The following is a 13,149-nucleotide window of genomic DNA, read 5'->3' on the forward strand; positions in this document are numbered from 1 at the left end:
TACTATTTAAAAGTCGTTTAATCTTCTTCTATTTTGCCAGCATGAAGAGATGCACTTCACCACAACGTGCTGAATCTATCTTACAGACAAGGATTCAAGTCTGCCTAACTCTCAAGTGACTCTCTTGCCCTGCAAGAATATTTTGTCTCACAACTCCTTTACTATTGCCATTTGTTATCCTTTCTTCTCTGTCCAGATTACTGCAGTAAGAAGGCAAAAAAAACAAAAAAAAAGCAATAAAAAAAAAAAAAAAAGCTGTTTGCCAACCAAGGTTGGTGGGGAGTGGAAGATGACACACAGATAGACAGAGCTAAGCCCCAGCAGCCAAATCCTATTTGTGCTTCATCTGTAGCTTGCACTGGCATCCACTACACCACTACATTAGTCAATTCAGCTAAAATCAAACAATATATAAGACTAAATACTTACACCATCAAATTCTATTAAAAATTCTGTTTTTAGACGCCTACTAGCATCATGTTCACCTTCTCGCCTTTCACACAAAAGGCTATCAACTTCATCTAAAAAACAAAGAAACACATCTTAATTAAGCATACGACATTAAAATCTTCGTATTTGCCTAAGTCCTTTTACTAATAAATGGCTCCAGTGAGAGATCAGATCTTTATTACTAAGATCTGTCTGTCTCCTAAGGAAAGTTTAAAAGCTTGTATAATTTTCTGATTTATCACGCTACCATGTGTTGTCCTTTGAATATGCAACACCAACCACAGATGGGAAAAAATTTATCCTACTAGATAACAAATTGCAACTCAGGACAAGCAAAGCCCATTTACATGTTTGAAGTTTAATATATTAAACAGACTTACTCTGTAAAGTTGGTACAGCATGCAAGTTTTTGAGGGCGTTTTTTCCCCACTATTAATACCAATGAAATAGCAGTAATCTAGCATACTCTGTACAGAACTACTGATTAGCCAGCAGGTCATACCCAAGACACTTGGTCTACACTGCAGAATTATCTGAAGAAGTTTACTTGATTATTCCAATTCAAAAAGCCAAAATATTTAAGAAAATACATCAAGGTCAACAACATTTAAGGTCTCACCAATAAAAATTATAGAAGGTTGAAGTTCTCTGGCTACTGCAAATAGAGCACGCACCAGTTTCTCCCCTTCACCCACCTAAAACAACAGTAAACAGTTTTTAGAGAGGGTTTAGAAAGTGTTTATTACAAGCAAACTAACATAAGGACCTACAGAAAATCTTGCTGACGACCAATCACACTCAGTCCATTCATACACACGCAAATTATCACTAGTTCAGCATTACATATGGCAGCACTGTTTCCATCTTAAAAGAAGCATTACAACTTCACTTACGTTCACGACCGAGAGGTCAAGAGACTTTAGTGCCTAAATTATCAGACTGAAAGGGAGCCAAGACCCACTTCATTTTCTTTATAAAGGAGAAGAAAAAACCCACAACCATACTCATCTGTATGATATATATCTGTCATATGTATCTGTATGACAGCCAGGATCATCCTGAACTGCAAAAGCCATTGACATTGAGTTATCACAAGCATAAAACAAAATTTTCACTTCACAAGTCACTTTTCTAAAGCTTCACATTCACTATAGGCTAACAGTTCACCACAAACTCATCAGAAGTCTCTGGCCTTTTTAAGCCCCAGTTACAGCATGTGTGTTTTCAGATCAATATAATTTACAGCTGCTACTTACATATTTTGAAGTTAGGCTTGCTGCACTTATATTAAAGAAAGTAGCATTTGATTCTGCAGCAACTGCTTTGGCCTAGGAGAGGGAGGGGGAAAAAAAAAAAAAAAAAGTACTTTTAAAAACATCATACTAAAGATACTTCTAAGCTTCTGTAGCTAGCACTCGTATCCTGATTGCTGATTTTGAAAACTCTTCTATTCCTTCAATGGGAACACCCTGTAGATGCTACAGAAAACTTCTCTACAGGCCACGGCCACTTACAAATAGGATTGGATAAGTAGCTGGACTTCACTAGAAAAGTTTCCAGACTCCCTTATACTTCACTAATTACATCACCTCCATAGCCAATGACAACTTGCTTACTGAAGAATACAAGTCTCCAGCCCCTTTCAATGTATCCTGAGTAGACATCTGAAACAGTTAACTAAATCAACAGTTAACTAATTTTGCTCTGGAGCCCCCAGCATAAGAAGGATGTGGACCTGTTGGAATGAGTCCAGAGGAGGGACACAAAAATGATCAGAGGGCTGGACCACCCCTCCTATGGCTGAGAGAGTTGGGGCTGTTCAGCCTGGAGAAGAGAAGGCTCTGGGGAGACCTTACAGAGGCCTTCCAGAACCTAAAGGGGGCCTATAGGAAAGACAGGGAGAAACTCTTCAGCAGGGCCTGTTGCGATAGGATGAGGGGTAATGGTTTTAAAACGGAAGGAGGCAGATTCAGATTGGATATAAGGAAGAAATTTTTTACAATGAGGATGGTGGAACACCGGAACAGGTTGCCCAGAGAGGTGGTGGATGCCCCATCCCTGGAAACATTCAAGGCCGGGTTGGACGCGGCTCTGAGCAACCTGATCTGGTGGGAGATGTCCCTGCTTCTTGCAGGGGGGTTGGACTAGATGGCCTTTAAGGGTCCCTTCCAATCCAAACAATTCTATGATTCTAATTTAGGATGGTAATTTAGAGTAGCAGTTGGATCAAATCATATTAAAAGTCATGTGGTTTTTTTTCTTCCTTACCCTATCTATTAAAAAAAAAAAAAAAAAAAATCTGTTTTTAGAGGAAAGCTAGGGAAAAAGAATCAGTTCTGCCAGAATGCTCATAGAGAATACCCTCTTTCTTAACAGTTTCACCTTATTAAAGAAATCATGATTCTTTGATTATGCATTTTATTTTTTTTTTTAATGTGATTAGCAGTTATGTTCCAGTATGTGAAACATAACAGATGAGCCCAAGTGAGCTGCTCGGCATTCACACTCCTGCACTTCAGAGCTGATCCAGCTTCACTATTTGCAGAGGGAGTGTGCAGCTGCAGCCATGCCATGTGATGCACAACGATGTGCCCAGCTCAGCTGCTTCAGGACACGCGACACTCCCTGGCTGATGCACAGGCATTTCCCTCCAGTTCCCTGAACCAGTACATCAGGTTGAGAAAACAAGCAGCAGGCAGACAGTTCCACAGCGCTTCGGCTCCTTGCCTATCAGTATGGAAGCAGACAACCCCCTTTCTTGCTATGTGCTCCTTCTCCATTTCCAAAGTGTACTTCTAGTATATTTTAGTGGAGAGCAGATCATTTTTTAATAACTACTGCTGCACACAAACAATTAACCATGTTACTTTTACTCTCTCTGAAAATGAAACTTGGACTTGCTACTTTAAGTTGTAAAATATTACTTGTGATATTGAAGAGAAATAAATAGAGAACAGTTTAGCAATTCCCTCCCTCATAAAATCCACAGGTAAGAACAATTTCGCATTTTTCTATTAATCTGACACCATAACACACATCCAGGAAGAATATACAGTTTATTACTACAATACTCAAACTAAAAGCCACCCCTCACAGTTACGTTTTAAGCCCATCAACTCAGGCGTGAAGAAATTTTCTCACCAACATTGTCTTCCCATTTCCTGGTGGGCCAAACAGCAATAAACCACGTGCAGGAGCTCTGAGTCCTGTAAACAACTGAAAAGTACATCATCATAAGGGACCTTCAAAGACGTAAAGAAAGCGTTGATTTACCTTTGTAAGAAAATGGTTTAAGATTGAGGAATGACTCACTGGCTAGCACTTGCAGCAATAGCAGCACTGCTACAACAGTCCAGGTCTTTTAGAGAACTACATTCTATTACTGACTTGACCTAATGCACATCACTATTGTTTCCCACACAACAGTTAAATTACATCATGATCATTCTGTACATAGAGGCACTGTGAAAGGAGTATAAAAAGCAGTAACACATTCCACAAGATAGAGCAGCCTAACAAGTTTAAAGCACCAACTGCATTTAGAAAGGGGGATTTGCAGGTGTGTAGTAGGAGAGTTAAAGAACTGTTCCTACTAACTCCATATGGAAAAACTCCTTCATCTTTTTTTTTTTTATTACATGAAACTTGAGAAGACGAGCTTTGACTGAAACTATTTAAAGTATTACTTAACAACCACCTACTTTCTCTAAGTGCTACTGATAATAATCTCTTCCCTCTCACTTCGCATTGTTTTCATCTTTCCTACGCTATAAAATTGCGCCCATCATATGTAGCATCAGAACAAGCAAATCTACAAGTACTCATATGAGTACATATTTTTAGTGATTCCTGTAGCCTTTTTTCACTAGCATTTTGTTGTTAGTACTTTCCTCAAGAGTTTTGGAGTTCCTTTTTTGGCCTCAAACTCACCTCTCCATTCCAGCTTGCAGTAACTCCAACAAACAACCAAAAGGAATAGTAAGGAGTCTCTCATATATACAGACACCATGTCTAAACACCATTGTTGGCAGGCACTCCTTTCCACAATACCCATGATAACAAATGGCACCATTACCAATATAGTGTTTCTAAGACGATCAACCAATACGCATTTTCTCTATTATTCCATCATTCACAGCATTTTGTTTGTGCTTGACTCTGCTTGATCATAAAAAGTTATCCAGCATGATCCTATTCACTAATACATACCACCTACGTTACAAACGTATCGCAGGGTTTTAACCTGGATAACTACACTCCTCAACTGTTTCTGCCTTCTGTGTTAAACATCACATTGTGCATTGCCTGCCTGACTCCTTTTGTTTGGACTCATTCTGTGGGAGTTCCCTCATTCTAAAGACAGCCCAGGCCAAATCTACAACTCTCCCTCACTTTGGTCATCACCTACACAGTTCAGCTGCAACTGCCATTTATCACTGTGACACACTAGACTTTTAAAGGTTTTATTAACGGACTAATCATACGAAACATGGCACTTCTTCGCATTCTCTCCTGCTGCAAACAGACTATTCAAAATGTCTAACCAACATCCACACAGAGAACATGACCACAATACCAATTTAATATTTTTCAAATCAGTACGTAATTTACCTCCACAAATCTCATCTGTTTCACCGTTCCAATTATGGGCTTTGTACTTTACATCTCCATATAAGGTTGGACACACAGCTATAGCTATCTGGAACAGCAAGCTTCACAAATTTTCGGGATTTTCTTGTTTGTTTGGGTTTTTTTTAGGAGTTTGTGGTTTGTTAAGGTTGTTTTGGTTTTGGTTTTTTTTTGTTTTTTTTTTTAAGCTATTGCCATAGTCACTTTCTCGAACATCAACTAACCAGAAAACAAGGAGTTTCATGGCAATATTTTAACATAAATTCTCCATCCTCCTTTTTCCAAGACGGCTATCACCACGCAGCTATCAATAGCAATCATAACCAGCACAGACAGGATTCAAGAATCACCATTGCATGTGTGAAGCACAATACGTTTCTTTGATTCTGTGACAGAGTGATAACAACATCCAGTTGCTTACCTCAGGTCTAAGAGAAGGAAGGATAACAATTTCTTGTAAAGCTTGTTTAGCCAGTTCCTGCCCTGCGATATCATCAAATTTGACAGCTGGCCCACTAACAAAGAGATGGAATACTAATTAGTCTAACAATGAGATACTCTTTTTCAGCTGCAGCTGACTAATTTAATGCATTTGACTATTTATACAGAATCCTTTTGAGGAAATCTATAACTTGTATCACTAAGCATTTAAAAAGACAAGCATTTCTGATTTGAATTTTCGTCCTTTTGCCAAAGTAACAACAAAGAAAAACCTCACAAAAATCCACCACAAACAAAACCTACTAATTTTCATTTCAAATGGACCAAGACTGTACTGAACAAAAAAAAAAACAAAACCAAAAAAAACCAAAAAAAAAAAAACCCACCAAACAAAAAAACACCAAACTGGTTTTCTGCATTGAAAAGCTTACTTTTTTTCAGACTTACCTATCAACAATTTCATTCAGGATGAGATTAGCAAGGTTACTGTCCACATTTCTAAATATCTTCAAGTCTTTCTTTTTTCGAGGAGCAGGGGTAGGAGTAGAAGGCTTATTTGTTCTGCTATTTTTAGAAGCAGCCTGGAGAAGGGGGGAACCAAACAAACAAAAAAAACCAAAAAAACAACTTGATACTTTCAAGGCATACTGTTAAAAAAGTTACTTGTACATTTCATATGCTCCAGTAAAACCTAATACATTTACACATACCACATATTCTGATGCTGTATTTTGCTACAAACCGTACTATTGTATTCAGTCACAGGCAGAACATCTTAGGCTCTAGCAGAGAGGGTTTTTTTGGTTCGATTTTGGTTTCAGAATTTTGGGTTTGTTTGGTTTTTTTTTTTTTTTTTTTTTTAAGATAACTCATTATATTTAACTAACATATTTTCCACCAGCATACTCTAGAGTATCACAAACTGTTTCAGATTCTCCATACCTATAAGCATGAATTCCTACTGCTGTCATACTTTGCTAACATGCCACTTAAAAGCCTTCATATTACAGCAGCAATAATGCTTAACCACATTTATGTTCTGTCCATTCTGCTCTTTATTCTCCTTTACTGTGGAAGAAGCAGTGCAGAGATAAGGATGTAAGGAAAAGAGATGGGTCAAAAGGAACGCAGCATTTTTGTTTCTTATTAGTACAGGACTTACTTTTCTATTTCAATCACAATCTAACCGTAATTTGCTTTTCAATGTGGTTGCAATAAAACCTGTGCACACATGCTTTGGAAGAGAAGGAATGTGTGGGGGAAAATCTGTAGTTCTGGAGTAAAAGGGGTGTTTTCCTCCATCTTTTACATATTGGGAGTAACATTTATTTTTCTCCTAGATAAACTTCCTTCAGTTTCCCATGCAATTTTCAAAACAAGTATCAGTGTTTTTTAATGTGATCACAATTAAAATCCATTTGCCCATGCAGCCACCTGATGCCTCCCATTTTCTAAAATCCACTCTGCAGCCTAGCTCAAGTGACTTGGCCTAAAATTTAGAAGTTTACATTTTGTTTTGTTTTGGTTTTTTTTTAAAAAAAAAACAAAACAACTTTCTGTTACTTCAGTATTGCAATAAAGGCAGTAAATTCAAAGTTTGTTCTGGAATTTACGTTGACTTTCCAAGTGCACACTGCTATATTTATCCTTACCACACCTTATGAGTTGAAGCTGCAGGATTAGGTGCTGGTCTAGACACAGAAGTTGATATCCCACTGTAGCTAGGTGTTCTATGGTGACCCGAAAGGCCTGTGGATGCAGTTTTTGCAGCAGTTTTTGAACGAGGAAGGGAATTACTCGTGTGTGTCAAGGGATCCTTCTTTTTTGGAACCGCTCCACTTTCTATAAAGAAAACCAATGTCATGAGAACAATTTCAGCAGTCACACTTTTACCATCAATTCTAACCTGAAGATAGTATTGTTGACGCATACAATACAGTATTATAGCTGAATAGTACAAGTTTTTAAAGAGGTTTAGTATTTTTAAGTGTAAATTAACTGTAGCTTTCTCTAAAGTTAAGTTTTGAATTTTTAGGAGCTCTCAAAACCAACACTAGTTAGCCGTCTTAGAAAAGCTGGAGATGGCTAAGTCCTATAAAAAGGGAAGAACACCATCTATTCCTTCAAACAGAACACCAGCCAGAAAAGCGTCTTTCCCAGTAACTCCTAAAAATAATCACGATCATAACCTCTACATTTCAAGCCATTAGATTCAGAGCATTCATTCCTTAAGTGATGCTGGCAGGCTAGTTACTTTGGATGCTAGCTTACACTATTTAGCACCTTCCACACAGAAGCGTCAATAAGGCACTTCAATTTGGGAAAATTAAAATAGTTATACCTGCAAGCAACTACCAGGAGCTTTTTCTTACAACTTTCTTTCACTCCAGCAATCTCAAAGTGTAAGTAAATTCTGAATAGACAGCTCTGAAGCAGCCTACCCTCCCACATTTAAAATTAAATCATATAATATTACATTATACCACTGAATTCAAACCCCACCACACATTCCGTTGACACTTACTCTAGTTCACCTCCATGATGGAGCAGGAAAGTCTCAAATGAGGTGACAGATAAAACTTAACATATTGGCCACACAGGATTAAACTACAAAAGGCCATTTTGGCCCTGAGTAAGTCAAATAGCATTTGACTTCTACATTCTGTATATGGGGTACATAACAAAATAAGATTCCCTGGCACAGAAACAGCAAGTGTAAAACATCAAAACAGAGACAGAGATGTAAGAATGTGCTACAGTGAGCACACAGGTTGGTCAGGCTGGTTAATGATTGGAGCACGGGATCAGACTGTTTTTTTTTTTTTGTAGTGGGAATATAGTACTGGAAGCTGTATAGTACAGCACTGTTGTCTGTGATAGAAACTGCAAATACTGCCTTCTTTTATATCCTTTGAAAAGGATTAAGGAGCCGTTTAATTAGATAGGAGAAAAATGGGGTCAGAGGTAAGGAAGCTCAAGATGGATTTCAGCTCTAAGTTTCTTCACTAAGGTTTTAGAGATCTACAACTCAATTTGACTTGTTAGTCTTAAGCAATGGGCCAAAGAACTCTGATTTTTAAGGAAGTTAATGACTCTACAAAGAATTTTTAATTTATAATATTCCGTTCAGTGAAAAATACTTTAAGTAGAAAGCCTCATCATTTTGAATGTTGTGTTTAAAAAATCCAATTAAGAATACTTCACTGAAACAGTATTGTGGAGGGATCAACGAATTACTACCATGTTCTCAGCCTCTTTAAACATTAAGCCTTGCATGCTACCAGGAGTGAATCTTTACATGGTCTGCAGTTATCCATGTATTGAACTACTTGGCTAACAAGCTTCTAAAGCCTTTCTTCAGTCAAAAGTCTAGCCCTTTTAAGGGTTACAGAAACTCTGCAGGTATCATCATAAACAATGCAGATGTATCAATATGCAAAACCCAAAGGAACTTGAAGAAGATAATTAACTACATTTACCTGTAAGATATTTCTAGTAAATAAAAAAAAAAAACCAACCAAACAAACAAAATCACTACAACCACACACAACAAATCTGGCTACTTATTAAATCACACACAGATCTAGAGCTGGTTAAGTTTAGTTACTCATTCCTGCACAGGAACTTCCCAGCCTCTTCAAAATTAGGCATACTTAGTAACTTTCAAGTTCAGAAAGTAGTGTATGAATTGACTAAAAAGCCTAACTACTGAACACTTTGACTGGTCCAATTTAATAAAAAACACTGTGGTTGGTTAGTGTGTTGTTTTGCTTTTTTTTTTTTCTACTTCAGTCTAATTTGCACAGCTGCCTTAAAGTCAACATGGGAAGGGCTTCAAAAAGTTAAAATAGTTTTTCTCCATCTCCTTCACCCTAATATGTTGCTCAATTATCACACTTTCCCAGAACTACCTCCATCTATTGAGAACAATCAGGCACATTGCAATTTTGAGTATCATTAAGTGGCACAAGTAAGGAGTATTTCAGGAAGCTAGAAATACAGGGTGGGGGGAAGGGAAAAGAGAAAGTTTAAATATAAATTACATTTTACTCTAGCTGTACCTCCAGTAATTAAGACCACTAAGTTTACATATGTTCTGTGGTCAGTCCTGATGGATAGCACAGAAAGAAGCACTGATGAACTCCTCTGGAACATAGTTGTTCAGTGTCAACTCCAAAAGGAAACATCATTTTATATACAAATTTTCATTGAAGAAGCAAATAAAAATGTGATCCAGCTTTTCAGAATTACAGTTTATCTGAGGTTTACCTATTTCTAAAGGGTGAAGTGTTTAAAAGCATATGTACGTCTCTTGTCAAACTGACAGCTCCTATTATTTTGTTATGTAAAATACATAGTTTGCTGTAACAAATACAAAACCCCCAAAACACATTTCTTATCTATTTTTATTTATAATCTGCTGAAAGATGGAAAATATGTTGCAAGTGGCCTTAAAACTTTTATCTTACCTCCAGCAGCCTTTTGCCAAATGTTTCACCATTCTGTATAAAACAGTAAGGAAGTGCCTAAAACACGTTCTAATCATGAAGACAGACCATGGTATTTTTTCAACTGCATTGGAAACATTGATCAATTCAACTGTCTACTTCATATATACTTACAGGACAGTAATAGGGGCTTGATCATTTTGATTTCACTAATTCTTGACTGGAGAGAATAATCTACTTCAAAGCTCTAAACTAATGCTACTAGATCATACAGAAATAATGACTACCTGGTCCTGAAAGCATCCCTGCAATTTTAGTCTGTCACCCAAATACATACATAAAAACCAAATTACAAAAAAGGAGCAAAATTTTGTCTGAGGTTTTCTATTGGTTAAATTGTGATAAACTGCAGACACAGCTGCCCAATTTCAGAGTCCCTTACAGGAAGAAATGTTAAAATGCATTTAACTGTTTTAAAGGAAAACGAAGTAAGGATATCTTTGAACATCTTTAAGAGAAGCTTGATTATACTACACACCTGGAAACACAGGAACAATCTGGGAAACATGCAGCTCTAGCTTATTTAATTAATAAAGATAAGAGCATGCTTTTTATGTCTAAGAAGCAAACCAATCATATTTTATTTTGTGCATCTAAAACAGATTAAGGCACATCTTAACAAACAAGTTTCTGCTCTTTTATAACTTCTTAAGCATCCAAAAAAAGAGTTTAAATTTAAATTAGCAGCAGCAGCTCCAATATTGCAGAACAGTTTCCAGCCTTTATTTGTGAAACCTTAAAAATCATCAGGGAATATTCCTCAGAAATTCCTTACTTATGCCTATTAATAACTGATGTAAAGTGACTAAGAGAAGTTATTATATGTGGGCACCCCAAGTTGGAAAATTCTCCAGTCTAGAATTGTCTGTAACTTTATGAATGTAGTTTTATTCAAAACACTCTTTACTCTGCTTAGCTATACTTCTCCTGCAAATATTGCATAGCGAAATACACGCAGCAATTACAAGATGGATAGTTATTCAGGGTCAGCAATCACAATACCCTCAAAACCAGCAATTCCATCAAAGATTATATTCAGATTTTTGAAACAGGTACATTCAAGTAATAAAAACTACCTAACAGAAAACTTCAGGAACTAACATGATCTGTTCCATGGCAGCACAGCTATACAGAGCAGGGACACAGTTGTTCTCCTTTTTGAATTGACGGAATTATGTCAGTCAAAGATCCGCTGTTGCCAAATTAGGATGTTAAAAATCAAATCTTATTGTTACTTGTTCTTCTACTTGGGAAACTCCTTTTAAAACTTCAGTATTAAGAGTAGAACTTTTGCAACTTGAAAAACATTGCCAATATATGCCTACTGTTAAAGACATGCCAGGAAATCCTTCTAAGCGAAAACTAAGATAAAATCCTAGCTACTTGCACAGTGCTAATGTTGTGGTAAGAAAGAGAAATGTAATGCTTTCTCTGATTTTATATTATGCTGAGATTTACAGGTTAAATGTAAAATGGTACACTGGAATTACTGTAATACTGTCAGTATTACATGGCCAGTAAATGAGTTCATAAAGCTCAAACACTGCCTTTGACAAGATTAACATAATCTCCTTCCCAGGCTAGTTTAAAACAAACAAACAAAAAAAACCAGCAACCCACAATGCGAAGAAAAAGATTGATGTCTGAGGCAAAAAAAAAACCCCACCCAAACAAAAACCCAGCTAAATTGTTTTACATCTAATTTAAGACTGCTATGAGAACAAGAGTAATGGATATTAATAAATATGTATTTCAAATTAAAATTCTCAGGCAAGGCGACTTATTATGATACTTAAGTTACTGTGTAGCCTTCTGCAACTGAAGGGCAGGTGATACTACTGTAATGAGGTCTTGTAAAACCTCATTACAAAGCTACCAAATTTTAAAGAAAAATCTCTAGCTATTCAGGTAAGTTAGGAAACTATGAATGAAGAAGACAGGGATAGGTAGCCATTTGTGCTAAAATCAAGTTAATTGGTCTGAAAGGCTGACACATAATAACTGGAAAGAATGAAGAATATAAGTGTGCCTTACAGCTGTGAGAACAGAACACAAGTCAGAATTAAGAAGCAAAAATATCTTTGAAGTCTCTGGCCTTTAAAGGCAAATAAAAGAAAGCACCGCAAAGAACAGGCAAAAAGGCACTTTCTTGATGTTAAAACTATGAATGACCATGTTTCATACTTCATAAAATCCCAGACTTTTAAAAAGCCCAGCCTGACCAGGCAAGAGCATAGGTAACACATTATGTAGATAGAAAAATGAACCTTATGCTAGAGCCATGAGGCTCAGTACATCTACTTTCTCAGTAACAGCAGTCTTCTTATCTCAAGTAGTCTGCAAGCTGATTTTGTACAATTTTCTAAGAATTTGTCATCTGCTTTGTGTTTTCAAATTACTGCAGCTGTCTATGTGAAAATACCATCTCTACTACAACATGTATGAAAAGTACTTTTAAGAAAAAAGCGTAGCACCAACATGTTCTTACAAACAAGTCTCCCTGTCCCTACACTCAAAAAAAAAGAGCATGAGAGAAAGCATGCGAGCACAGGCATCAGCCAATTAAGAAATTCAGATGTCAATTAAGAGGGTGACTTCCCAGGTACTATCAGGGACTCCACAGCTACAGGAGAAGTTCAGTACTTTGGGTAAACCTCTAACTCCCACAAGTTGTGAATCTAAAGTTTACCTTTGACAATGCAAATGGAAATGGAACAAGCCTCTTGAAGTCTTGTTCAGAGTAATCACTAGATGACTGGTATCTAACTCTTTTTTATAACCTACTCTTTATTCCTGCTGTCTCTTCTCAGATCCCACTGAGCCTGGTAAATCACAGAATCATAGAACGGTTAGGGTTGGAAGGGACCCTTAAAGGTCATCCAGTCCAACCCCCCTGCATGGAGCAGGGACATCCCCAACTAGATCAGGTTGCTCAGAGCCTCATCCAGCCTGGCCTTGAACGTTTCCAGGGACGGGGCATCCACCCTGGAACAGGGCAACCTGTTCCAGTGTTCTACGACTCGCATTGTAAAAATTTTTTTCCTAATATCCAATCTAAATATACCTCCCTCTATTTTAAAACCATTATAAATAAAATTTATCCGTTAGCCTTTATTCCTTT

At 37.1% G+C, this 13,149-nt stretch overlaps 1 protein-coding gene across 5 annotated transcripts in view; it reads right to left on the reverse strand.

Moving 5' to 3' along the window:
• Positions 1-13,149, reverse strand: part of SPAST (spastin) — a 37,196-nt gene that overhangs the window by 10,501 nt on the left and 13,546 nt on the right. For all 5 annotated transcript variants that reach the window (XM_086745856.1, XM_086745855.1, XM_086745854.1 and 2 more), the window contains 7 exons: positions 7,178-7,362; positions 5,968-6,101; positions 5,501-5,594; positions 3,592-3,666; positions 1,707-1,778; positions 1,070-1,145; positions 430-521 (listed from right to left, as the gene is read on the reverse strand). In XM_086745856.1, the coding sequence (XP_086601982.1) occupies positions 430-521; positions 1,070-1,145; positions 1,707-1,778; positions 3,592-3,666; positions 5,501-5,594; positions 5,968-6,101; positions 7,178-7,362 (728 nt within the window). The remainder of the gene's footprint in view (positions 1-429; positions 522-1,069; positions 1,146-1,706; positions 1,779-3,591; positions 3,667-5,500; positions 5,595-5,967; positions 6,102-7,177; positions 7,363-13,149) is intronic.

The sequence above is a fragment of the Chlamydotis macqueenii genome, chromosome 3, assembly GCF_036417535.1.
Source record: "Chlamydotis macqueenii isolate bChlMac1 chromosome 3, bChlMac1.mat, whole genome shotgun sequence".
Classification (NCBI taxonomy): domain Eukaryota; kingdom Metazoa; phylum Chordata; class Aves; order Otidiformes; family Otididae; genus Chlamydotis; species Chlamydotis macqueenii.